Consider the following 27,510-nt stretch of genomic DNA (forward strand, 5'->3'; position numbering starts at 1 on the left):
TTTAACTGAGGTCTTCTTACTTATCATTTACAGTCTATGGTTCTTACTCAATCCTCTGCTGTGTTTTTCTGCAGGACCCACAGCAGTGCCCAACATCACTGTTGAGAATGTGACCACAACAAGCGTCCAGCTGTCGTGGCTCAGGCAGAGTGACCATAAACCGTCCTACTCCTACCTGGTGATGGCACTGAAGGACACCATGCTGGTTCACAATGATTCCACCGATAAAGAGACATACACCTTCTCTCATCTGTACCCTGGACGTTTTTACACTTTTAAAGTGGTCACTGTGGTAGACGGGGTCAAGTCATCAGAGAGAAACACATCCAGTTACACAAGTATGTTTTCAAAGTGTCTGATTCTTATTCTTTTTTTTTAAAAGTTAACATTTCCATTAGATTGGGAAGACAGATAAGAAACTCTCTTTTTAACTTAAGGTCATATAGGGTTGTTCTTCATTAAGTTACGAGATCTGTGGAACACAAATTGATTTGATTTGTCTGCAGCTTCTGCCAAAATGGATTTATTCAGCATCTTTTGTTTTCTTTTCAGGGGAAATCACGAGATAATTGTAAAGTAGGCCTATTTGATTGAATGCAAAATCCAGATCTTTCTAATCTGCATTTCAAAAAGCATTTATATCTTTAGGTACATTTAACAGCATCTGTAATCTAATAGAGACAAGAAATAAAAAGACACATTTGCATTAGTAGGGACAGAATGCAAGAATAACCTACCAACAGGTACATTTTGTTAAAACATTACATACACAACCAAATCTGCGAAGAGATAAAATGTACTATACTGTTTGTCCACTAGGGGTGCCTAAATCAACACAAAGCCTAACAGGAGCTTTACAGTAACTCGAAGATTTTTAATAATTACTTAGGCTGTATTGATAAAAATATAAATATTCCCTTTTCTGTGCTCAAACTAACAGTGTTTATATAAATGATTTGCAACAAATAAGATGATTATTGTTTCTAGATGTGGATGAGTCTTAGTGCCTCGAACATCATGTTCGATTGATCTATTCAGGGAACTTGTTTCTATAACATAACATTCAACAAACGGTTCAGAGTAAGTCAAGCAAAGTGTTTTAAAAGCTCCTTCTTAAACAGAGCTACATACAAAAATAAAATCAGTACAGAATCCCTAAAAATAAAACAACTTGAGGAGTGAAGTTACTGGATGGATAACATACTGTAAGTAGAAAAATGATGTGTTATAATTTCATTTTTCAGGTTTTGTATTTGACTTCAAGAAGTAGTTCACTTAGGAGTTGCTGACTGTAATCACACTGTATATCATAAATATGTGTTTTAACGTTAATCTTTTTTACAGAGCCTGCGGTGGTGTCTGACATCTTTATCAAGGGAAGCACAACCAGCCTGTCAGTGAGTTGGTCACAAGCACACGGTCAGGTGGACTCATACACAGCCCTGCTGCACAGAGACGAGGTGCCGGTGGGAAACAGCACAGATCTTAGTAACACAACTGTAAACAAACTGTTTGAGGACCTGAAACCAGGAGTGCTGTACTGTGTGGAGGTGGTCACCAAAAGTGGTCCCTTTCAGAGTAAAAGTGAAAAAGTTTGCAACGCAACCTGTGAGTTACATTGACCTAACTCATAGACTTGTACATATTTATTCTATGAAGGATATGAACTGTAGATGTTTTTTTCCCAATGTTGTATGTAATTTAAAAATCCCTGTAATGTTTTGATTGAGTAATAATATTTGAGTATTCCTTTACCTGTTCAGTTCCTAACCCTCCTGGTGCCATCATGGTCGAGTCTCAGACTGTGGACTCTATCAACTTCACCTGGTCTCTACCCGCGAACATGGACCACATGCAGTATAACTTCCGTGTGTCCACCAAAAACGACTCCTTTCTGGTTGGAAACAACTCGTTCCTGCTAATAAATCTTCAGTCTGGTAGTCCTTACAGTATCTCTGTTGTTACTGTTGGTGTGTGGAACTATGAGAGCTCAGCAGTGACGGCACAAAACTACACCAGTAAGTCTGATTAACACACATCATCACAACAGCATTAATACTGTGAAGTTAATAAGGAATAATTCAGGATCTCTTTTATTCTTTCAAAGTTTGTCATGTGTTTTGTTTTTGTTAATCTGTTTCCAAATGTGTTAGTTTACTTCTGTGGTATATTGTTTACGGTGCCTAGTTTTTTTCTTTTTGGAAGTTTTATAAATCTTATTATATATACAGAGAAAGAGTAAACGGTTATATTTTCTAATAATTAAAAATGCTTTATATGAAATACAAGGCTCAGCTACAGAAACAATGGGGCCACTGGAAGGCCATGAAATGTCTTAAGAATATCAACACATGCTGTTGGACGTTGGATCAGTAGCGTTAGTGCTGGCCTCCTGGCTAACACTTACATCCTCAGCCTTGCCCAGATCAGCTTTTGGAGCTGAGTGAAAAAATGTTCACAAGTTTGACTTTTGTGCAGGTCCTGGCTTGGCTTTAAACAGTCCAACATTTTCAGCCTAACAGCTAAATTCAATGGGCCTACAGTATTAAATATACAAAGGCTAACTTTATGAAGAAGGGGTAACATTTTGATAAAGGCTTCACATTATTGAAGCTATAATAAATACAATTTCTATTTTTGTCAGGGCTCTCAAGCAATTACATTTATTAATGCTGATTCATCCAACATTTCAATAGTTAATCGGGATTATTCGCACGTGTATTATTCAGCATTTAAAGAAATAAATTGTAGGCTTTTATTTGGAATTTTTGTACAGTCTTAAAAGGTCCAATATGTAAGACATTTACTGATATACATTTTAAATGACCTTACTGCATCATCAGACATGAAGGAAACATGCTATGTTGGAGTGCTGGCTTCTCTGACAACAACACAGCAGCCAGTATGTCCTTTTAATTTTGGATTCAACTGGTAACTGGTAATATTTAATTTACCTGTTGTATGAATGAACCACAGAGAGATTTTTTAAAATTAAATTAAGGTCCCTGAAAAGCATCAGATGATCCGTTAAGCCTTAAGTACTTCAATATATAATATATTAACTTTTAAATACATATTTGTAAAAACTGTGTGTCCTATGTCCTATGTCCTATGGCTGATTAGTGAACCACATATGTTATTTTAATTATTTTGCCGTATTCCTTCTGAAATGCCTGCTCTATTTATCCACTGTGTTTTTTCTTTTCTTTTTTATCAGACCCACATCCAGTGACTGTGCGAGGAGATGAGACAGTAATCACCACAAACACAGTGACTTTGTTCTGGGAACAGCCGGAGAGAAAATCTCACTACTCATATGTGGTGGAGGTCTCCAGTGGTGCTCCACCTCAAACAGTCAGCAACACCACAATAACGATCATTGGTCTCTCCTCTGGGAGCAACTACAGCTTCACTGTGACTACACAGACAGCAGATGGCACTCAGGCAGCTCCTGTGACTGTGTCCTACTTCACAAGTATGTATAAACACCATGCTGTCAGAGTTACTGGCTCAAAAATTCATTGCGGACAAAATAAGCAAGTCAACCAAAATAGTAGCGTATTCTTTTTAATCAAATTAACAAATATATATTACAATTTCATTACATTGAGGGAACTGACTGTGAAGGTGTAGGTGTTGATTCTAGGTTAAAGTCAGAGACAATCAGACATAAAAGTATCAAACATTTCATTAAAAAACAGGAACAGAACAATACGATGCAAGAAGTTAAAAACAGAGGTACTACAAACAAGGCAAGAGGAACATTTATTTTTGAAAATACAGAAACATAGGCAAGGGACACACTGTTTTTGTTGTTGTTGTTGGTGGTAGGAGTGCAGTTCACCGTGATTGGTTTTCCTCAGCGAAGATTAAGTTATTTATCAGTCCATGTAAACAGACATCTGCATGCATTTGTGCAAATAACAGCTTGTAGACTTTGTCTCTCTAATCCAACTTTTTCCCTTGCTTCATAAGTTGCTAGCCGGACTGCAAAGGATGAAACTCTCAGTATAAAAAGTCTTGAACCAGAAGTCCTTGATTACTAATTGCTGGCTTAATTGCTACACTGCAATCTCCCCTAAAACTGCCATCGCTCCCAAGGGGTTATATCATAATGAGGTCATAACATATGTCCCTAGATTTGCTGAAAAATAATGCTCCTCCCTCCTTTTTCTATTTGGTTACATTTTTAAATGAATACCGTGGAAAGCCTTTAAAAATTATTTAAAAAGCTTACTTGTTTGCTTTGACTCTGCATTTAGTCCTGCTCATTTGACAGGTTGATGTAATATGAAAGCGGCTATATTATTATGATGTGCGTTCTTCGGTTAATGTTTCTTGATAGGAAACTTGTTGTGCTATGTTTGCAGGGCCGTATGGTGTCAGACAGTTGTGGGCTGAAGGCTTAAACACCACTGCTGTACGTCTGTTTTGGAATGGACCTCTGGAATACAAACCAGAATATACATACCGGGTTGAGACTGCACGCTGTGACACCCACAAAAACAAAACCCTCACAGGGAACGACACGCAGATCTCCGAGCTCACCCCTGGGACCGAATGCACCTTCTGTGTTGTCGTCAGGGCAGCGGACGGCATCGAAGGAGAAGCAAATTGCACCCTTCAGTACACAAGTAAGACCCACACCGGTCATGTCTCGATTCTTGTCAGAGAACCATGGTGGTTTCTCATCTTTAATCACTCTTCTCTGCACATTAACATGAACAGAGCCTGAGATAGTGTGGCCCATGATCTCCAGTCAGGGCTCCAACAGTTCAGTCCTGGTGTCGTGGACCGAACCTCCTGGGAGAGTGGAGCGTTTTGAGGTTAAACTGAACGGCACTTTCGGGGCTGAAAAGGAGCGACTGCTGAACTCCAGTGATACATTCTTTCTGTTTGAGGGCCTGTCTGCTGGAAGGATTTACTCTGCCATGGTAATCTCATTGAGTGGACCCTTCAAGGAACCATCTGGATTTGTTACTAATGCAACTTGTAAGTTTGATACATTTGTTTTTAGTGGTTTCATATTCAGTAATTCATAGTTGATACAGCTAATAAGCAGTCAGGTGTACAAAAAAATACAATAATATCACAAAGTCACATATTAATATACCAAAGGTAATCTTTACTGTATTATGATATGATAGTTATAGTAAAAGTCAAATCATGTTAAACCTTTGTGTTTTATAATCAATGCGACATCATTTGTGTGGTTGGAGATTTTTTTGTAGCCATGTTACTCTACTTGCTGAAGTCCCCTGTCTGTAATCTTTCACCCAGTCCCTAACCCTCCTGGGCTGATTAAGGTCCTGAAAAAGACAACCAGCTCCCTTCACATCAAGTGGGAGGAAGCGCCTTTGATGACTGGTGCATCATTCTCCTACCAGCTGTCTAACATATCAACACAGGGAGGGGAGCACATCTCTACCACCAACACCAATCTTACTTTTCCCTCCCTGCAGTCTGGGACCCCATACAATATCTCAGTGGCAACAGTGGGGGTTATGGGTTTTCAGAGTGAGGTGGTTCAGATCCACATGGTCACCACAAGTAAGTGTTTGATTTTGTCATTTTATCAAGCTAAGACACATTCTGTTTTGGCTCTGTCTGCTAAAATCAACATTCAAACATGTGAATTGCTCTTTAAACCCTCAGGACCTTTCAAGGTGAATTCTCTTAAAGCTTGTGAGGACGAGAAGATCATCACAGCCACATGGGTCAATCCTGCCCAATACAAGGAAAGCTATCGTTTCCATCTGACTCTGGTCAGCTCAGCTGGGAACTCAAATTACAACACTACGGATAACAAATTTAACTTCACCAATTTGGTTCCTGGGAGCCCCTACAACTTTAGTGTCATTACAGAGACTTTTGATGGAACGCAGAGTGATCCAACATGGAATTCCACCTGCACAAGTAAGTTCTTAACTGTGTGATAGAATGACTTTTATATTATATACGGTTTCATTCATGCATTATGGATCCATTTTTCTATTTCTGGTTGATTCTGCAGAGGCGAGCCCTGTGACAGACTTAGAGTGTTTGGGTCCAAACCGACCAAACGCAGAAGTCGTCCTGAACTGGACCTGTCCCTCTGGTCTTTACTCTGGATTCCGGGTGTCCGTAAACAATACTGAGTCAACAAGCCCACAATGTAATCACACTGTGTCCAACCTTCGTCACCACACTCAGTACAGCGTGGATGTGGTGACTAAGAGCTGTGGGCGACCCAGCAGCCCACAGTTTGTTCCCTGTTGGACCGGAATCACAGGTAGAACATGATATGTCAACAAGGTCAACATTAAAGAATGTGTTGAAACACATTTTACTTCAAGTTTTCATACAGAAAGCTTGGATAAATGACACTTTATTTAGGGGTTCTGCTTCAGTGTCTGTCTGAAATTGAAAATAGACTAGAGATGTTACAATGTCAAATGTCTTAAATTATTGAAAGACAAAAAAAGGACAGCCATTTTATTATTACATATTAATATTACTATTAAACCACCTATTAAACTGTTAAGTCAGTTATACATTGGGGCATGGTAGTGTAGTGGTTTGTACTTGCACCCCCAATCGTGGAGACTGTGGTTCCCCAGACGGGCGGCCCCGGTTTGAGTCTGACCTGTGGTTTCATTCCCGCATGTCGTTCCCCACTCTCTCTCTCTCTCTCTCTCTCTCTCCCTGATTTCCGACTCTTTCCACTGTCCTGTCTCTACAATAAAGGCCCCAAAATAAATCTTTCAAAAAATCAATTCTGAAAAACATGCAAGAATAATACATAAAGCCCCACAGAAATGTGAAAAATGAATAGCATTTACTCCAAAATAATGCCCTTAAAAACACATTTTGCTGTCTCATTAACAATGAACAAACGATAAACCAACACTAAGCTGACTTTTATAGCAAGTATAAAGTAAACTTTACACCCATTAACTGCCAAACAAAAACTATAAAGGACATTCAGACGGGATGTTCAGTAAGTGGCAAGTTAAAGCCACAGTGACAAATATCTTGCTTTACAAGCATTAAACAACTATATGACTGCAGGGCTTTAACCTTTTACAGTTCCATAATTACCCTTTTTTCACATGCCAACAAATAAAGGAAACTAACAAACATATTTATATAGTACAAAGGGACTTTAAATACATACCATGAACGTCTCTCGGGTCTCGTCTACATTGACGTGACCCTACTGCATTCATTTGAATCTTTGCTGCGAGACTACTTTTGCCGCTTGATTATCTAAAATTAACAATGTTACACTGCGTTCAGCCCTGCCGTCTTGCCTGTTTGGGGTCTTTTCAGTGAAGCATGTGGAGCATTGCTTAAAAAGATTGTAAATAAAAAAAGAAACAGATGCACAAGCAAAATGGTGAAGAGAGCAAGTTCAAAACTTCATGATGAGTTCATTTCTTCTTTATTTATTACAGACCCCCCACCTCACAAGAACGATCTGGTGAAAGTTAAGGACATAGTACACTATATGTTCTCCCTTCAGATTAATTCCAGCCTGCTAAATAACACCAATGGGCCTATAACACATGTTGGGGTGCTAGTGACTGCTGACAATCTTGGTGAGTTTGGTTATCTTTTTCTGAAAGTGAATGCAAAATAAAAATGGTTGTAATTTATGCTATTGTAATCCTTTAGTGCTGCCTTGACTGTTTTAATGTATCCATGCCCACTTTGAGTATTGTGTGCATTCTACTATTTGTTACAAAAGATTGATAAACTTTTCTGCACAAGGGCCAATAACTGATGTCATTGATTGCTGTCCTTCCATCAGACACCTCTAATTTTAGAATTTACTTGGGGAAAACTTACACTGAGTGGAAGACCGGGAATATACAAGCATACCTGGCAACAGTTAAAGAGACAAACTTCCTGAGCCGTAGCGGGGAGAGCCAAATTAACATAGCAGTTGGAGATGATACCAAATGGAAAGGCTACACTAACAGTGCTCTGCAGGCCAATGGAAATTACAAGTAAGAACTCAAAGCAGCATTTCCAAGTATAAAAAGTAACAACATTATCTTTTATTGGTGTATTATGTAATAAATGAAGTCTACAAGTGTAAGATACATGCATAGATATGGATATTTATTAATGTCTGTTTTGTTTTCTCCTGCAGATATGCTATCGTGTTGTTCACCAATCTACAGCTGGAAGGACAGTTTGTGAACGGTACACTGTCACTGGTTTCAGCAACACAATTTTCTAAGAACATCTATCTTCCAACAAGCCCAGGTACCGCACTCAAACAGTCTGTTATTTAATATGAAATGCTCCCATTATTTGAAAAGATTGAAAAGCTGCTTGTTTGCCTCTTTCTCTGTATTTCATTTCAAATCTGTGTCAACATTTAGCCGTGATTGGCCTCGCTACCGGCGCAACGTTGGGCATTTTTTTCATTCTCTTCATCGTCCTCACCGGCTTCATTATCTACTGGAAAAGGTTGGTTACAGTGTAGTTGTCGTTGATAAAAAGAGTACTTCAGTCACTGTGTTTAGGACTAAAGGTTAAACACATTTGTATACTGCAGGATATCGAAAAAAGAAACACCAGACATCCAGATTCATTCCATGAGGTAAGGAGATTATTCTAACCGTGCTTGAAGTTGAAAGTTAATGGACAACTATTGCTGCTAACTGTTGAACGTTCCTTTTCCTTCTTTATTTATTTTTCAGAGCCAAATCGTAAGTATTAATCCTTTACATGAATGATCAGTTCTATAAAATATTAGCCTTATTAAACCAGACACAGACTGCATTATTGTGAAATCCAGACAGTCCACAGTTTCCTGTGAATAAAAACTCATGACTCTTGTCTGACCTCTGGTGTCTCAGTGCGGCTGTGAGGGTGGAGGACTTTGAGGCTTACTACAAGAAACAGACGGCAGACTCTAACTGTGGCTTTGCAGAGGAGTTTGAGGTAACAAAAAATCTTGATATTTAAGACTCCATAATAATACGCATCCAGTTACGAGCAGGGAGTAACTGCACAAAGAGATTCTATCATCATTGAAACCAGTACAAAATGTGGTACAAAATAATATGCCATTTATTACAGAAAGATTTAATAATCAATTTTGATATATATGACATAAGATAAGTGAAGATGTAAAAACTAAGAGGTCCAAGGTTATATTTGCTCATTGTTCTCAGATGATTAGATACTTTGTTGTTTTGAAACAGGGCGGGTCCAGACTGTTTTGACTGGGGTGGCCCAACTGGGACACTGACTTATGCAGGGTAGCAGGAAGTTTGTGTGCCCAGATGCCAATGACATTTTTTTTAACCCTTTTCTATCCCCACTGAGGATATGTACTTGTAGGTAATGTAATTTGGGAACATATAAATCTTCTTAGCTTGTTCCCTTTTTGGGACTCAAAAACAAATATGTGCAAATTCACAATTCAAAGTATTTAGAAAATTGCATGCAAACTCTTACATGCAGTCTAACTTGAGAAATATATGTATTGGTAGGTTAAGTCCATTGCTAGTTAGACAATGTGCACAGGTTTTTATTCGCAACTGAAAGTAATTAAAAAAAAACACTACACTGACAGAAAACTACTAGGCAAATAACCAATCATAGATTGGGATTTTGGGGTTACACCTGAGGTGGCCAATCAAATGTCAAAGGGGGGCCCATGCAACCCCTAGCCACCCCTCTGTACACACCCCTGTTTAGAAGTGATAAGAAATAAATCAAGACTTTTTAAATGATGCAGTCTCTGGCATTTTCTTTTCTCTCCAACAACTTTGGATGTGCTCATATTCTTGCCTCTGATACTGCTGGCCATGTTGACCATCATTTGGCTCTCTTGTTTTTCATCCTCTACTTTGTTTAATTTTAGTGGGTTGCTTTTTGTGGTCTGTTTGTGTATTGTTAACTTTTCATGTATTGTTTTCTATGTTTTTCTGTTCTTTATTTTTCTCTTTTTTTAATTGTCATGTTGGGACGTGTCTTCTGTTGGGACCCCATTGAAGACGAGATGGTACATCTCAAGGGGCTTATCCTAATAAATAAATAACTGTTTCACTTGAAAACATTACAGGCCTGGGATCAGGGAGAGTTAACATTTTTCTATTGTTATCACAGGCATGTCCAAAAGTTCCCCCTCAAAGTCACAAAATTGCTAAGATTACTATGAATATATGAATTTATTAATTTACTAATGTAGGCATTACATTTGCACCAGATTTTGCCATTAAGTGAGACTTCCAACGCTTGTTTCCTTTCCTTGTTTTGAAGGATCTGAAAGCTGTTGGTACAGGACAGTCCAAAACAACCGCCCTGACTCTTGAGAACAAGCCAAAGAACCGCTACAACAATGTGCTCCCCTGTGAGTCAGCTGAACAAAACCACCTGCTACCAGCAATAACAATTCTCCTTCTTTAAACCATCATTGCTCGTCATACTGTATCTGCCGTCATTACCCCATTTTAGTTGTGACACTAGATCTAAATTGTCATACATCTAAAAACACTTTTTTCTCAACTCCTAGATGACTCCTCTAGGGTGAAACTCTCTATTATCCATGGGAGTCCATATGAGGACTACATCAATGCTAACTACATGCCGGTGCGTACTTACAACTTAACTACTAATTCTTTGGCTTAATGCTACTTCAATAATTCCATCTTCACCCGCATCCATGTTTGACACACATAAGAATCTCCAACCAAACTTAGCGGGATCTATGTTTATGTTCTGTGGCTGGGCTCATGTCTTTTTTTGAAGGGTTACAACTCCAGGAAGGAGTACATTGCAGCTCAGGGTCCTCTGCCGCACACAGTCAACGAGTTCTGGAGGATGATCTGGGAGAAGAACGTACAGACTTTGGTCATGCTGACACGCTGCAATGAACAGGGACGAGTGAGTGAGAGACACACAAACACAATTAGACAGACCAGCTGAAGAGAGACAGGCCATTTTTGGAGGAGTTTGTTTTAGCATCAATACACCAAAACAAATTTCTTGTATGTGTAAATGTACTTGGCAATAAAAACTGATTCTGATTCTGAGAGAGTGAGGTATGACATGCAGCAAATGACGTAGAAGTCGAAGTCGAAACCCATAGTCGCTACGACAAGGACTATTATCACAAGGACTATTATCACAAGGACTATTATCACAAGGACTATTAGCACATGAAATAACTGCTAAGCTAACCTCCCATCTATATCAGCTGTTAGGTTTGCCAGCATTATAATGATACAGATACTCATTGGATAATTACATAGGTTCATGATACACTATTTGCTGATGTTGATGTTCATCAACAGGGTCAATATGGGCAGATACCAATGTTCAACCGATACATCTGTGCATTCCTATCTAAAATGACGACAAAAACAACAGGATGAAGAAACAGGAAACAAACAGAAAAAGACTACAAATGTACGCCATAAACAAAGAGAAGCTAGGCGCAGACAATGATCGTAGAGGGACATTCTTTTACTTTCTGATTATGTTGCCAGTTTAAGTCAAAGCGGTCAGGGCAGTTTTTACATATCAATAGTTGTTAAATGATGGTTAAGTTGTTGATATCAATAGACAGGGTTTATGGAACATTTATGAATGACCACTTAAGCAAATGAGATAATACCAAGAAAAAGTACTTCAAAGATACAAATACATCTCTGCATCTCATTGAAAGTCATCTTTATTTTTTTTATGGAAAAAAAAAGCCCAGTCAATGCATTGGTCAAACATCTTCTGACCAAAATATACCTTCTAAAGTTAACTGAACTGTGCTAACATAAATACGAAAGGAATAATTGCTGATTAAACCCTTGCTGTTTAATAAGATAAGGCAATATGAAACACTGTTGTGTTTAACTTTCAAAATATCTCAATGGTCTGATGACACTCTGAAATCCTGGAGAAGGTGTAGCTTGGAATAAACTGTAATTACCAGTGTTTTCAAAAGTATTATACATGAATCCTGAACACTTATTAGTAAATATACTTTACCATGTTTTTCAAACACTAATGTGGTTCCAGCCTGTCTACAAACTCCCAACTATAAGAAAAGTCCATCCTCTCCGTCTTATTCCTGCTCCACTTTTCAGAAAATGTGTGCTCAAACAGGCCGTTTGGAGATTTTCCCTTTATGACATCACAAAGGGCAGCAACCCCTCCCCCAGGTGGGTGACACTCCCACAGCTAGGTGTTTTTCTGCAAGTTTCTGCCTTCTCACCGTAAACAATTGGGCATCATGCAAGAAAACTTGAACCACCCACGCCTTTCCAGAGAGGGGGCGTGGTCAGACAAAGCTTGCTTTCATTTAAAGCTACAGACACAGAAATAGCCTGTTCTGAGCAGGGCTGAAATAGAAGGGTTTATAGGTATGATAAAATACAGGATCAGAGTGGATTTTTTGGAAAAGAAACTTCATGTTTTGGGGACCTCTGAGATTTATTTTAACTTGTAGAATGGAGGATAGTATGTGAACTTAAAGTATGTTGCAACTGAACTGTTTTCTGACTTTTCCAGGTAAAATGTGAGCAGTACTGGGAACATGGTACCAAGCACTATGAAAACATCATTGTGACAGAAACTTCTAAAATACCCCTTAAAGACTGGACCATCAGGGACTTTAGGGTTAAAAATGTAAGTGGAAAGATGTCACGTATAATAAAAAAGCTGGTTTTGTTTGATGTACTCTAGTTACCTGGACATGCAAGGACCTGCAAAATATCTTGTTATTATTGTTATAAAAAAATCTGTCTTCTGTGTCTGTCATTTGATAAAAAAAAAACCCTGCACTCTGTGCTTCCTCTGAGCGTCTAGACTTTTTGATTGCTCAATCATGACTGTTGTGAGTATTCAAATGAATGTTTGTCTTTCAGGTGAAGACTGCAGAGACCCGCTCGTTGCGTCACTTCCACTTAACAGCCTGGCCGGATCACGGGGTGCCAGAGACCACCGAGCTGCTGATCAGCTTCAGACATTTGATCAGAGAGCACATGGACCAGTACTCCAGACACTCTCCTGCTGTGGTCCACTGCAGGTCTCAGAATTATTTACAAAGATACAAATTGTCTCGTCTTCATTCTAAATAACTGTTTAAGAAACTAATGAATCTTATATTCTGTCTATGTGGGCTCTTTGCAGTGCTGGTGTTGGTAGAACTGGTACATTCATAGCCATTGACCATCTGATCTTCCAGATTGAGAGGGAAAATATGGTTGACGTGTTTGGCATTGTGCATGACCTGCGCATGCACAGGCCCCTCATGGTTCAGACAGAGGTAGGACACAGTCAATTATTCTGTCTTTTTGTCTTTCTCTATGTCAAAGCCAGAGTGTGCTACAGCTCAGTAAACATTTGTTTCTCACCTCCCTGCAGGACCAGTACGTGTTCTTACACCAGTGTGCCATAGACATCATCAGATCGAGAACTGGAACCAATGTGGATCTTATCTACCAAAACACAGCTGCACTCTCTATTTACGAGAATGTGGAACCAAAGAAAAACGGGTACTATAATGCATAAGTCTGAGAAACTTCTTTGGTCTTCATCTTCCTTAGCAAGAGTGCGAGCGGACATTTGTAAAGAAATCGAATGAAAAAAGAAAAGCTTTCATGGTTTAAATCTCTATTTTGTGGTATTTATTTGTTAAAATGATCGAGTGTTTTATTAATGAAGTAACTGTGTTTAGTGAAAACATAATCACTGACCACATTGGATTTTATGTAAACTTTTTCCCTTGTTCTGACTTTTTACTACTGTAAATGTGCTATTGATGATTGTTGTCACTCAGGTAATATGTCAGATGCTGTATAGGTATTATTACAGGCACTTTAGATGAAATAATATGGCCTTGTATGAAAGGAAGATTAAGTCTTTGAATGGGTGCCTTCTCAAAACCTGTATGCTTTGTCACCACTAGGGGGCACTCTGAGTTTTAAAGTGAAAAAAGACAGAAAGCTGTCTTTATCTTACTTCAGGAACCTTACCGTTATGTTTCTTAATATAACATTTTCTTCTGATGTTTGTACCAATGATCCAGACACTGTTTTGTGCACCTTTTAAGCCAATTTGAACTGTGCAATGCTTTTTAATGAAGGACTTCTGTTGTTTGTAATACAAAGTGTTTGTATTTGTCTGTATATGCACTGTAGCAAATGATGCGCTGGATGCATTTATCTTCCTACACTTTCCACTTTTTTAGATTCTAGAGATGTATTTTTTATAAGGATTGTTTATTTTAATTTGGCCTGTGCTTTGTGAAACTTAGGAGCATTTTGCTTTTCAACACAACATTTGAATGTAACAATTGTACTGTGATTATGTTTTTCAGAATAAAGAGATGGTTCACATTTAACAGGAACTCAGGAAGTAATCCTATGAAAATTTGTATTTTAAAAAACAACAACTCCAGTGCGTGTGTACTTTAAGCAGTCAGAGGCAATGTTCGTTATTTGTATTTTGATAATTTCCCTTTTCATCTACACCGGTGGTTCTCAACTGGTGGGTCGGGACCCAAAAAAGTCAAAAAGTCTTTGAAGCTTTTTGCAAATGTGTTTGTTTTGTTCAGTTTCTTGCATCTGTCACATGTTTTGCACCTTCTGAGATCCAAAATCCACAATTTTCCATCAAACAAATCTGATCGGTTTAAACATTTCAGAAATTTGGGTCGGTTTTCAAATGTAGGTGTTGCTGGTGGGTCCTGAGGCTATCAAGTTGAGAACCACTGATCTACACTGTACATTCCACAAAGAAACAAAGTCATGTCACTTGATGCTGCATATTTATGTCCATATATGGACATTTCCTGTGATGTTAAACTCTCCAGAGGAGCTTGAGCTTTATTTTCAGCTTCCAAAGGGCAGAAGTTTCCATGAGGCAGGTACATCTAAGTTCATGGATGTGTCTGGTCTGCCTGTACCGTATAGCTAACAAGTCTGTCTTTAATTTATATTGAATCATAATGAATACAGTCCCCCTGCAGGTCAAAACAAAACAATATTTTACAAAACACTACAACATTTCACTGAGCATGACAACATTTCACAATACGCAATGAAAAAATCTCACACGTAGTGTTTTGTGAAAGCTTTGGTGTTCTATGAATTGATGTAGTCTTTGGTGAAATGTAGTGTTTTGAGAAATGTGTTGACCTTCAGGGAGATGTAAAAATGTTTTAGTGCTTGAAAACAAGAATGACCGATAGTCACAACATTTCTGATAGTCAAAATGTTTTTATTCTGCTGGTACAATGCAAAAACACAAAAAGAGCAATGATTGAATAGTTTGATACCTGTATGTCTGTATGTAATAGTATTAAAATGCTAATAAACTTAAACTCCAAATTTGTGTATGGCTGTGTTGTGTTGAGAGTGTGTCTGTGAGTGCAGCCCCAAACAAACAGCTTCAAGCTTTTTACACTCACCTAGTGTTGTCAGTTACAATCATTAGTTTTGTCACAAAGGTCCAAGCTGTTCAGAGTTAGTTTTTGTGTAGTGAAGCATTTAGTAAGCAGATATAATTAAAAACACACATTGTAGTTCCTGTGAGAATCAGCTACTTTTGACTGTTCTGATTAGGCAACATAAGTTGAACTGTTTCAGACTAATGGCGAGATCAAAAGAAGCAAAAAAGAAAAAAACAGAATAAACGACCTGCTGCAGAGGAGAGCTGAGCTGGTACACCTCTGCATTATTCAGAGCAACTTTGAGGGTGCATGTAGCTAAGTGCACCCTCAAAGAATGAATAAATAATGCCATTTCTTCATGAGGGGAAGCTTTTTACACACAGACTTCAAAAAGTTCTAATTTTAACGCTCACATCAGGCCTACACTCAGGGGATTTTGCTCTATATGGAGGTGTTTTTAAGGGCAATCATTTTGCACACTGTGGGCACTGTTGGCTAGGTGGAAATATAAGAAATTGTCAGAGTGTCAGCTTCAATTCGCCTGACGTTTCTCTCGTCTTATGCAGTTTGCCCTCCACCCACCCCCACTTCCTCCATGTCTCCATCCCTCCATCTCTGCCCTCCACTCCTCCTCACCATTTTTATTTTATGTCTCTCAGATGCAAACGTTGGCTCCAAAAAAAGACTTTGTATTTGAGCTGCACTGCAGTCTCCCATGTTGGACTAAACAGTGAACACAGAGCTGGAGCTGTTACGACAGCTAAACAACCTGCAAATACAAATTAAAATAGGACAAAAGAAAACTGGGTGATCCAAATTTAATGATGAGCTCAAATGCTTATGAGCCGGTAAATCCACCATAATGGATTAAACCAGGGTATTGCAGCTTCTCATTGAAGCCATATTAGGTTGTTTTTTTGTCCAGCTGTCTATGAAAATACAAAACTGTTTCAGGTGAGTACAGGTGTTCTATTAAAGTGCTGTACAGGCTTCTGTAAGCTTTGTACTTCCACTTCAACATTTTTGTAAGAAGTCTCTTCATCTAACACTTATAGGCTGACATCTTCAGATAGGCCTATTAGGCAGCTCCACCATTCGAATATGTATTTACATTTTGTATATCAAATCAAATGAGCAGCTTTTAAAATATTCAGAATTAACCAATGAACCTTAAACAGATAGATAGGTGCTATATATTTGTATATATTTAATATTCCAATGTTTTTAACACTGTCAGAGTCCATTTTGCAGAATAAAAAGTACTTTTTTATAACTTAACATGATTTCTGCTAATAATAGTACTTGTTCTTTTTTTTTTTTTTTCAATAAAACGTTGAATGGCCATGGTTAATATCTACATTACAGTTCCATGCAGCAGGTGTTGTACGCTGCTGCGGCCACAGGTGTCGCCTGGGCTGCCCGTGCAGCAGCAGCAGCAGCAGCAGCCACATGAACCGCAGCAGGGGATCCAGTCCGCTCCAAGCTCTCCATGTTGGAACGGAGCAACTTCTCCTCCAGCCGACTCCAGTCGTCCGCCTCAGTCCGCTGCTGCTCCCCTAAACCCCACTGTCTCTCCACTATGATGCTGGACTGGAAATGAAGCTCCAGAACAACTGCATGAGCGCCTAGCTGGTCGACACAGAGTAAGTTGGACATTTTCTGCTGTCTTACTACCACGCCAACACGACGAGCAAGATAAGTTTCTATTTTTAGCGAACGTTTTTCAACTAGAGTATGTTTTATGTGCTAACTTGTGCTAACAGCTAATGGAGCTCTCGCAGCATTAACTGGAAGAGTGAGCTGGATCTGCTTATCTTGAAGGTAGTTTTTGGGGCTTAAACGTCGCAATAATTGAAATGAATTTGGTAATGTGTTGTGTTGATGTTTATCTGTGTCTGTTTGGTGTGTTGTGTCGCTGAGTAGTGGCTAACGTTTCAAGCTAGCTCCATAAAGTAAACCCTCAACACCACCTTAGCAGACCGTGCCCCATGCGGCGGCTGCGGCTTGGCTGTCACCGGTTTGCATGGCAACCATGGAGCTAGCCAACGTTTAGGGTGGTGACAGGCAACGACAGGTACCTCTATGTGATCGATTTACCTTCCTGCTTACACCTACTTCACGTTTAACCGGGATGTGAAATCAATACATGCATAACGTTACCGTCCTTATTAACGCGTGTTGCAGAGCTGTCATGGGAGGAATAAGAATTACGATTGAATAGTACTTGCTGTACAAACGACCTCCATTAGTCCAGTGAATCATAATACATTGACTTTCATGCAGGACACGACATGTTGCATGCTGTATGTAACCTTAAGTCATCATGTAGTGCAAAATACACATGACACATAGGTGAATGTTACTGTACATATAGTCTGCAGTGCAAACCTCAGCATGCTACAGATCCAGTGTTGCTGGTGTAAAGCTAAAGCTGTAACCTTTGACATGCCTTCACTACCAGCAAATTATGACTGTCAACACCAGTCTTTCCTACAGATACCTCTCTATGCATTTGAATTTGAAATTTGATTTTTTTAGCTAACAGATAATTAAACAAAGTATGTTATCTTTAAAGAGAGAGTGTAAAATCACAGTGATTTTGATATTAACCCCCATTTTTAAGTGCATGTAAGTATTACTAGTTTGATAAATCTGCGAGAACTGGCTTATTAGACATATTTTTAGATCTAGTGCTATTGTTTTGATGGTTTTCTTGAAATTGTAGCTTTTGAGGGTTTCGTTTAAATGTAAAGTGCGTTAGAAATACAATTATTATTATTATATTGCTATAACATGTGGAGAGGCTAAATTAATTGTTATACATAAATGTTTTATATCAAAAGCAGTTTAACCCTCACAGTACACATCTACCTAAACATACAGAGTATTATGCCAGCTGCTAAATGTCCTGCTCCATAAAGATCTTGGTCAGTACCTTTGGTAAAAGCTCATATAAAGGGATCTTCATTAAATATTTGTCTGTAAAATAACTGGGTTGTCATTTTTTTTGAAAAACACTGACATTTGTGATGGCATCATAAGTCCAGTACGGGTCTGTCTGTACTTGTGATAATTGATCTTGATGACTAAATGTGAAGATTGTACAGTGCCACTTTGCCTCATCCATCTCTGTCTAATCCCAGTGCACAATAGATAGGAGAGCTCATCATCTTTAATCATTGTGGTTTTATGTGGAGTTGGAGAATAGCACAGAAGTGCACTTTAGTTAATGGTTAAAAGGCTTACTATGTGTCGCTCAAAATTCTGGGGGTGAAAAAAACTCTAAACAGAAGGCAATATAAGCAACGAGGAAATGATTACCAGAGTGCTGGAAGAGAAATGTGACAGTGAGACAAGACAGTTAACACTCTTGTTCCCCACTTTCTCTTTTTTAGCCATATTCCTTCTGTGCTTTGTTGTCTCTGTGTTTTCTCAATCTGTCTTCACTTTCACTTAACTTCATCCATCACTCCATGTTATACAAAATAATAAAGGTCTATTATCCTCTATTAGTTTTCTCTATGAGCTTGCACTGAACTAATATTGATCTCATATTGAATGACCGCAAAACGTCTGGCTGCAAGTGGTGTCAGCAGGTGGTAACATATAGACATTTGAAGGTCATTGATAGTGCATGGCTGCTGGAAATAGGTCACGTGATCAATAACAACAGATACTGCTTCTAGGGTATGTGCGTCTCTGATTTAAATACTTTTAATGCCCTTTCTAATGCTCTTCATTAGATTGAGCCTTAATCCTCTATATCAGGACAATGAACATCTAGTCCACATTGTCCTGGGTTTTTACAACTTGGCTTTTATAATGATGTGAGACTTTCTCTGCTTATCTGTTAACACCCAGAGTCTGCTTGTGTCATGTGACAGACTACCTTGCACTAATCAGGTGGGGATATTTAATGGTGTTGGTTCTAAGCCTATCAACTACAACTGTGGCTTTGATCTGCCCTGAATGACAAATCAGAGAGAGTAGTCGTGAAAGAAGGAGAGAGAAAATGGTAGTGAGAATGTGAAGAGCAGTTTGAGCTGTTTCTGTGGGTGGTTAGTGGCATTTTTTTAATCACTGCTTTTAGCAGGAAAACACGGCAACAGATGCCCCAACTTTCCTGCTGTGCTGCGAGGAATCCTCATGCCTAACCACACGACTCTATAGGATGAGCTACCGAAATGTGTCCTGCTGACCTACTGTGAGGGTTTAGGATTTAATTGCTGCTTGACAGCTCCAGCTGGACTGGAAAGCCAAAATGGTCACTTTTTTCCCAATTTTCCGCAATTAATAAACATCATCAGGGGATCCATTTGAAATGGGGAATTTATTGAATGGTTTAATTCACAATTGCCACACAAACTGTATAAAGTTCCTTTTCAGCCTTTTAACAACTCAAAGCACTTTACACTTATATTTTCCAATTCACACACACACACAGTTAAAAAGTGATGGTGAATGCTGCCATGTAAGCAAAGACTGTTGAAAAGGTGGATGTAGTCACCCCTTGGTTTTTAAGGAGGCATAATGAAGCCCCACGCTGGCAGTGGCCATAATAGAAATTAGTGGTGGAACAAATCAGGCTTAATTCGTGACCCATTTTGATTACCCCTCAAGGCACGTGATCCACGGATCGATGGAAAAATGATGAATATGGAGTAGCCTTTAATAAACACTCCCGCTAAAACCCTGTGCAGAGTCTCAGTGAAACAAGAGGCAGGGCTTAAAAGGTGCCATGTTGACCCGCTGTACAATCTCCTAAAATATGTTAAATATAATTTTTGCAGACTTTTCACACAAGCAGGCTGTTAATTTGCAGTGATGATGTTAAAATGCACAATTTGAGTCGTCAAGCTGAGGAAAAATTTGAGTCGTCAAGCTGAGGAAAATTAATATGACAAATGTTTTTGTTTTTATTGTCGATCCAAAAATCAGATTTGTGGTCAACATCCATGATTTGATCCAAACTGTGGGATTTATGATACGTGACACCACTATTGGAAATGCTGACTCCAACAAACCTCTGGTTAATCTAGAAGTGGGCTAGGACGTGGAGTTGAGGCGGGTCATCACTTAAGCTTAATATAATCAGAAAGAACTCGTTCTCAAAAAATGCACCCCTGTACAGTTTTCACTGATGAAGAATTTTGCTACGGAGCCCAAAACAGTTTTCTGAACCAACTTTATGTTTATTTCTGTTCTAAAATTGGGCCTTTTTATACAGGCTTTAATTGGGGTTACTTGGTTTTTGGAGCCAGCCTCAATTGGACACTCAAGGAATAGCATTTTTTTCCTCAATTAGGCCTTGCCTTAATTTTTCAACATCAGAGGTTACTACTTCCATGCAAGGTACCAACCTGTTGGCCGTGGAGAATGACCTTCACCCTGCGGTATTCAAATTTACACCAAGCTGAAATTGTGTTATGCCTTTTGCCATTATAGAGGACTGCCTGGCCACTCGCTTATTATAGTCAAAGGCTAGCAGTGTTTCCCCTAGGTTTACAGCGTTGGGTGGGGGTGGGGACAAGCCGACACTTGAAGGAATCTTAGTGTCCATGCGTTACTTTTAATGACAGCTGTCCTTTTCAGCTGTCTGCCCCCCTAATATAATGGTAGGGGAAACACTGGGCTAGTGTAATTGTTTAACATTTTTTCTACCAAAATTACATGCATGTCAGACAAGTTGTTTTTCTATAGTGCATTTATGTTTAACCAACACTACACTTTCTCGCTGATGGATTTAGGTAACCCCCAAGTGGGATTTCAAAATACCAAATGCTTAGTGCAAGGTGGGTAAAATGCATTGAATGTTTTGAAGGCTGTATGTTAGAAAGATTGTGACACTCACCGAGGTATGCTTGATTGTCAGTATGTGACAAGTGTGAAAATTCCTCCTAGTATTTTTCCAAATGATACTTAACCCGACACTATGTAAGTTTGAATCTGACTGCTCTTAACAATGGAAGTTTCCCTCTCCTAGGTTTGATAAGTGGCTCAGCACTGCATCAGCTCCCCTGAGGTGTAAATGCTTTCCCCAGCATCAAGTGGGGGAATCTAGGCTAATACTGCTCCATATTGAATCTGTCTCTCTGCCCCCAGAGACCAAACGCACTTTTCACAGCTGCTTCTTTGCCAAGACTCCTCTCCCCTCCCGTAGTCGTGAGTTTATTTTTTGTCCCAAGTAACTTTACAGCTGTAAGATGGCCTTTATGTCTAAAGAGAGAGGGAACATTTTTTTCCCAGAGAACACCACAGAGCTGAAACTGATTGTAAACATTGAAGATATGGTTCCTTACAAACACATTAGATGTTTAAAGCTTTACGCCAAATGGAAACATTATTTTGCAGATATCACACAACAAAATATGTGACATTACAGCCTTGTTAATTTGTCTATATCTAGCTGAGAGATGCAAATTCCCTCTGGTCCAAATGTTTTACTGCTATCATGTCAGCTGTTCATTGTGACACCAGTATCATTACACCCTGTAATAAACACAGACCCTAATCTGAGGAAGCAGCTTGTATCATTTTATTATAATAGTCAGACAAAGACGATAAGGTACTTTCTTTTTAAGACCGTATTATGCATTTTTGTTAGTCAGATTCATTGTGTTACTATACATACTTAATTTGAACTACATTGTGCTAGGGTAGGGAATGTTAATTTCTTAGGTTGTCTTTATAGGACTTGATCTGGACATCTTTTTTTATTTCTATTATCTTTAATCAAAATCTTTTTGGACAGCATATCTTACGTGTTACTATCAAGTGTTGCTTTACAACTTGTCAACTTGTCAGATGAAGAGAGGCCTGATTGGAGACTGAGCATGCTCAGTTTGACTCAGTGAAACAACAGAAATACTAATACATATTTCCTTGAGGTGTTGGTTGAGACCAAAAACAGAGGGAGGAGAGAATAAATGTTCGACTTTGATGCAAAGGTTGGACAAAAAACAACAACTCAACAGGGAGACCACACAGGGAGACCACACGTGCATGTGTGTCTGACAAACTTTTCTGTTTATTTCTAGGCTTTCTGCGTAAAAAACGAATTATTTTCAAAACAAATCAGTGATTTATTTTCGATACATTACACTCTACCATCTAAGGAAGATAAAACTTAAAATCTGTATCTGAGATGGCTGAAAAAGGAATACAAATGCGTAACCGAGCGCAGGATAAGGACGAGGGGGACACCAACTTGCTCCTAAAAGAGATGAAAGTGATCCAGGTGAAAATGGATAATATTGAAAAACAGCTAAACAGCAAGGTAGATGGGCTCTACACATCGCTGGAAAAGATCCTGAAAGGTGAACTTAAGAAGTGTGTGAAAGATGACTCATCCTGTCTGTCTCTTGGAGACAGTCTCTTGGAATATAAATGGATGGACCTCTACAAACTGCGAGCTCCGAAGTTTATTATTACAGTCGCAAAATCCAGATATTATTTCCCTTAATGAGACACATTTATCCGGTGACGGTGTTATTGAGTTAACTGACTATACGTGGTTCGGAAACAACAGAAACAAACATATACGTGCCCCAAAGGGCTCAGGAGGAGTCGGTCTCTTAGTTAAAAATGAACTTTTTGAATGCTTTAAAATTAATGTTGTGGATAAATCTGTGGATGGCATAATTGGAGTACGGTTTGAACATCGAGATCTGCAGTATAGCTTCATGATTTTCTCCTGTTATTTGTCCCCAGAAGGATCTGTAGGGGAAGAGACTGTAACACGTTTTTCAGTTGTTTACTAACTCAGGTTTATTCTTTGGATACAGATGCAATATATATTTGTGGCGACTTTAATAGTCGTATTTCGGATAAAGAGGACTGTATTGGGGATTTAGACAATGTTTTATCCAGAGTGGCCTTAGATCTGTCATTAAATAGCCATGGTGAATCTTTTCTTGAATTTCTTAGGGACTCTAAATGCTGTGTTTTAAATGGCAGGAAAAATCTAAATGATGATAATTCTACTTCCTTATCAGTAAGAGGTAAAGCTGTAGTGGAATATATAGTCACACCCCATAATTGCCTTGAGTCTTGTCTTGCCTTTAAAGTAATTACTGCCACAGACCTTAAAGATCAAAATACTGCAACCTGTATGAACCTTATTGGAAAAAGATGTCACTTACCGGATAACTCACTTTTATTGCTAACATTTAAAGTTGGAGCTCAAATAACAGAAGAAAATAAATCAGTTTCACAATCAAAAAGGAGATGCAGAACTTTTCCTGAGAACTTTTTGTCCTCTGAACAACTTGAAACCTGTCAAAGTACACAAAATAATGTTGATGGATGGTACAATCAGTTCTGTGAAATGATGATTTTAGAAATGGAAAAATGTCAACCCAATAATTTAAATAAATACAAATTTCAGCAGGTAGCAAGGTGTTCTAAACCTTACTGGAATTCTCAGCTCCAAAAACTGTGGAATGAACGAAAAATAGCTGAAAAGAACTTTCTTCGATGTAATGATCCAGTGAGGAAACAACAACTGAGAGAAAATTACAGGCAAGCACAGTTTACATTTGATAAAAAATGAAGGTTCCACAAAAGGAAGTTTAGTAGAGGGCAGTCCTTGAGATTAAACTATTTACAAACCAATAATCCACAACAATTTTGGAGGGAAATTAATAAATTAGGCCCAAGGAGAATACAGAAAATACCTATGGAGGTTGTCCTAAGCAATGATGTCCTGGAATTCAGGAAAGAGTTTGTAATTAAAAAGTGGAAGACAGATTTTGGTGATTTATTTTCAGGAAGTAATAATCCACCAATTTTTGAAGATGCTTTTCTTGAAGATGCATGTAAATTAAAGGACGATTTACAGAGAAATATGAGCAGAGAAAACTATTCACCAAATTTATTTTTGAATTATGATATTACTTTGGAAGAAGTGAAAACTGCTATAAATAAGTCTAAGCTGAAAAAAGCAGTAGAGAGATCCCAAATGAAGTATTAAAATCACCTCCTCTCTTAAACATGCTTTTCTGTCTGTTTAGGTTTTGTTTTAAACACAGTATCGTTCCTTCTGCGTGGTATAAATCTATTATCAAACCTATCCCAAAGTCATCTAAGAATGACCCTAGGATCCCACTCAATTACAGAGGAATCAGCCTTCTTAGCACAGTGAATAAATTGTATAGTAGTATTTTGAATGCTAGGCTGACCCAGTATCTGGAAACAGAGGAGTATTTAGTTGATGAACAGAATGGGTTTAGAAGGAATCGAGCCTGCATTGATCATATTTACACAATTTCAACAATTGTCAGGACAAGAACTGCAGAAAATAAATCTACTTTTGTATGTTTTGTGGATTTCCAGAAGGCTTTTGATTGGGTAAATAGAGATCTGCTTGCCTTAAAACCTTTAAAAGCAGGTGTGGATGGGAAATTCTATCAAGCTCTAAAATCACTGTATAGCTGCTCTGTTGCATGTGTTCAGGTAAATGATTTTCAAACTGACTGGTTTAAAACCCCCTTTGGTGTTAAACAGGGTGATGTCCTGTCCCCGAGTTTGTTTTCTCTATATATAAATGACCTGGCTCTTGAAATCAAGAATGCTAATTTAGGTATACCTTTGAATGATTTAACTGTGGGTACTTTGTTGTACGCGGATGATATTGCTCTGCTGGCTGAATCGGAGGATGATTTACAAAATACCGTATGTTAAATTTAGTTAAGACCTGGTGTTGCAGATGGAGGCTGTCAATAAATCAGAGTAAAACACAGATAATTCATTAAAGTGTGTCCCAAGAAGTGAAAAAAGCTTTACTTTTTGGGATATGCCATTAGAAAATGTATCTGTGTATAAATATTTGGGATTTCCACTTGATGAATATATGAATTATGAAAGTGGAATTGAACTCCTTGCTAGTTCAGCTAGCAGAGCTTTGGGGGCTGTTGTTAACAAATTAAAAATATGTAAAGACCTTGGTTATTCTACTTACGCTCAACTGTATGATGCATGTGTTTCTCCCATTTTGAATTATGCTGCTGGGGTATGGGGATTTAAAGAAAGAAGAATTTCAGATGCAGTACAAAACAGAGCTATTTGTTGTTTTCTGGGCATTCATAGATTTGTTCCCTCTTTGGCTGCTCAAGGTGACATGGGTTGGATTCCTGGTATAATAAGGAGGAAATGCGACATGATTAGACTGTGGAATCGATTTATCATTATGTCTGATGACAGGATCAACAAGAACGTTTTTCTCTGGAGTAAAGTTCAGAACTCTCCATGGGATGCAGAGCTTCATGCTGTTTTTGAAGAAGCGGATTTACAGTTTATCTATAGAAATAATTTATCATGCAGCGTAAATAAGATTAAAAAAAAGTTACTTGTTGTATTCAATGAAAAATGGTTAAATGAAATATTGTTAAAACCTAAATTACGAACATATGTCCAAATAAAGCATAATTATGATACCGAATTATATGTTAAAGCAAATCAAAGATCTTTGGTTGCTCAATTAAGGACAGGAATCCTTCCCTTGGCACTTGAAGTTGGCAGATTTAAAAATATCCCAGAGGAACAGAGAATTTGTGAACTTTGTGATTTAGGAGAAGTGGAGAGTGAATCTCATTTTCTTTTGTATTGTCCCTTTTATGAGGAACTGAGAGTACCTCTTTTTGATGAAATGTTTGCTCGAGACCCTCAAGTGTTTTGGAGTAATGATGATGTCAGGATGGAATGTTTGTTTACTTTCAATGTTTATAAGTTGGCCTCTTTTGTCACTAAAGCCTGGAGGAAACGCCATGATGGTTTATATTGTTAGTATTGTTTGGCATCTATTTTTTTGGTTTTTGGACTGTTTGTGTGTTTATATTGGTATCTTGTATGCCCGTATGGGCTGGGCATGCTAATGCATGCATGACACAATAATAAAATAAAATTAATTAATTCATTGTACTACTTCAATGAATATCCTGAAATCAACTCATCAATATTATCTCTATCTATAAGATAAATTCCTTGTTTTGTTACAATCAATTTCTTGTTACGAATTTTCTCTTTTGCATGTTCTCTACCTCGTGAATCTTAATTCTTTGTCCATCTCTTTCTAAAGACAAAAGTCATTTAGGGTTTGAGTCTGACCTTTTGACCCCCTGACGTTTGTTTCCATTCTGCTGGTTGGTTGGTGTGTCTATTTATAGGGCAGGTTTGACTTCACAGATCCACTGCTCTTCTTTTTACAGAAGCAGTGGCAGCCTAAGCGTTCTCACGGCATCTTGCGCCTCCGCAATCGATATCCGCCTCTCACTCATCTCCGGCTTAACGTATGGAGCTGCTGCTGCTTGTGTAAAAACAAACCTTTGATAGGACCCAGTTGTATTACTTTGTGGACATTAAGGCACAGTTGCAAACATAAATATAAATACCACAAAACTATCCTTTAATATATTCTTAATGTGGAGACAGGCTTTGTGTTTATGTTTTGTGCCAGCATGTACTTTTAAATGGAAATGTTTAACTCTTTATAAGAAAGTAATAATACTTTGAGTTGATCCTTACTGTCTGTGCAAAGCTCTTTGACAAAGTTAGTTTGTTTTGATGTGTTTCTGTTTGTTAGTTTAACGCTGAAATTATCCATTTTCAAATAACCAATAACACAGGTAAGAGGCACTGGCCCATACTATATGTCCATGTGGTGATCTACATTTCTTTCTTTTCTTTCTTTTTTCAAGAGGGACTTGGTCCAGTCCCTGAAATGATTGTTACTGTGTATTCCCCATGTCAGATGTTAATAATCTGCAGTTTCAAGGGATAAGCTGCAGCGTCTGTTTTGAGTTCACAGCAGGTTAGTTGTAGATTAACATACATTTTGTATTTTTATTATGAAATAGTTGTTTCTGAGAGGCTTGATTACGTCATGGTCCACCATTGGCCTGTTAAAGCCAAGTCGATCTGTGCCGACAGTGTCTGATTGGCAGTATTTTTTTTTACATCTGCCTGCTGTTGTTTTAGGTCTGGGCATTAAGGCTGTGGAGTGTGTGTTTCTGTGTGCTCAAAAAGTGGCACAGTGTTAGAATACACTAAAAGGATACTTGTGGTTTGTCATGCAGCTTCGTAAAGCATGTAAACTGTTGAACTGAGACTCTGATGGGGTT

The 27,510-nt window shown here is 38.4% G+C and overlaps 2 protein-coding genes across 4 annotated transcripts in view; both read left to right on the forward strand.

Annotated features, from left to right (window-relative positions):
• ptprja (protein tyrosine phosphatase receptor type Ja) overlaps window positions 1–15,332 on the forward strand; it is a 44,572-nt gene extending 29,240 nt beyond the window's left edge. Inside the window, exons 21-43 of the mRNA XM_061036985.1 lie at window positions 75–338; window positions 1,345–1,608; window positions 1,764–2,018; window positions 3,218–3,475; window positions 4,371–4,634; window positions 4,729–4,992; window positions 5,281–5,550; window positions 5,656–5,916; window positions 6,014–6,271; window positions 7,437–7,580; window positions 7,793–7,991; window positions 8,138–8,253; window positions 8,373–8,460; window positions 8,549–8,593; window positions 8,694–8,702; window positions 8,829–8,937; window positions 10,264–10,354; window positions 10,517–10,593; window positions 10,753–10,887; window positions 12,511–12,627; window positions 12,867–13,027; window positions 13,132–13,267; window positions 13,366–15,332. Of these exons, the coding sequence (XP_060892968.1) occupies window positions 75–338; window positions 1,345–1,608; window positions 1,764–2,018; window positions 3,218–3,475; window positions 4,371–4,634; window positions 4,729–4,992; window positions 5,281–5,550; window positions 5,656–5,916; window positions 6,014–6,271; window positions 7,437–7,580; window positions 7,793–7,991; window positions 8,138–8,253; window positions 8,373–8,460; window positions 8,549–8,593; window positions 8,694–8,702; window positions 8,829–8,937; window positions 10,264–10,354; window positions 10,517–10,593; window positions 10,753–10,887; window positions 12,511–12,627; window positions 12,867–13,027; window positions 13,132–13,267; window positions 13,366–13,512 (3,932 nt within the window). The 3' untranslated portion in view covers window positions 13,513–15,332. The remainder of the gene's footprint in view (window positions 1–74; window positions 339–1,344; window positions 1,609–1,763; window positions 2,019–3,217; window positions 3,476–4,370; window positions 4,635–4,728; window positions 4,993–5,280; window positions 5,551–5,655; window positions 5,917–6,013; window positions 6,272–7,436; window positions 7,581–7,792; window positions 7,992–8,137; window positions 8,254–8,372; window positions 8,461–8,548; window positions 8,594–8,693; window positions 8,703–8,828; window positions 8,938–10,263; window positions 10,355–10,516; window positions 10,594–10,752; window positions 10,888–12,510; window positions 12,628–12,866; window positions 13,028–13,131; window positions 13,268–13,365) is intronic.
• A 1,500-nt stretch (window positions 15,333–16,832) lies between these two features.
• The window catches only part of osbpl5 (oxysterol binding protein-like 5), a 50,018-nt gene continuing 39,340 nt past the window's right edge, over window positions 16,833–27,510 (forward strand). For all 3 annotated transcript variants that reach the window (XM_061036488.1, XM_061036489.1, XM_061036491.1), the window contains exon 1: window positions 16,833–17,037. The gene's annotated coding sequence lies outside the window, so the exon portion shown is untranslated. The remainder of the gene's footprint in view (window positions 17,038–27,510) is intronic.

The sequence above is a fragment of the Labrus mixtus genome, chromosome 4 (genome assembly GCF_963584025.1).
Source record: "Labrus mixtus chromosome 4, fLabMix1.1, whole genome shotgun sequence".
In the NCBI taxonomy this organism is placed as follows: domain Eukaryota; kingdom Metazoa; phylum Chordata; class Actinopteri; order Labriformes; family Labridae; genus Labrus; species Labrus mixtus.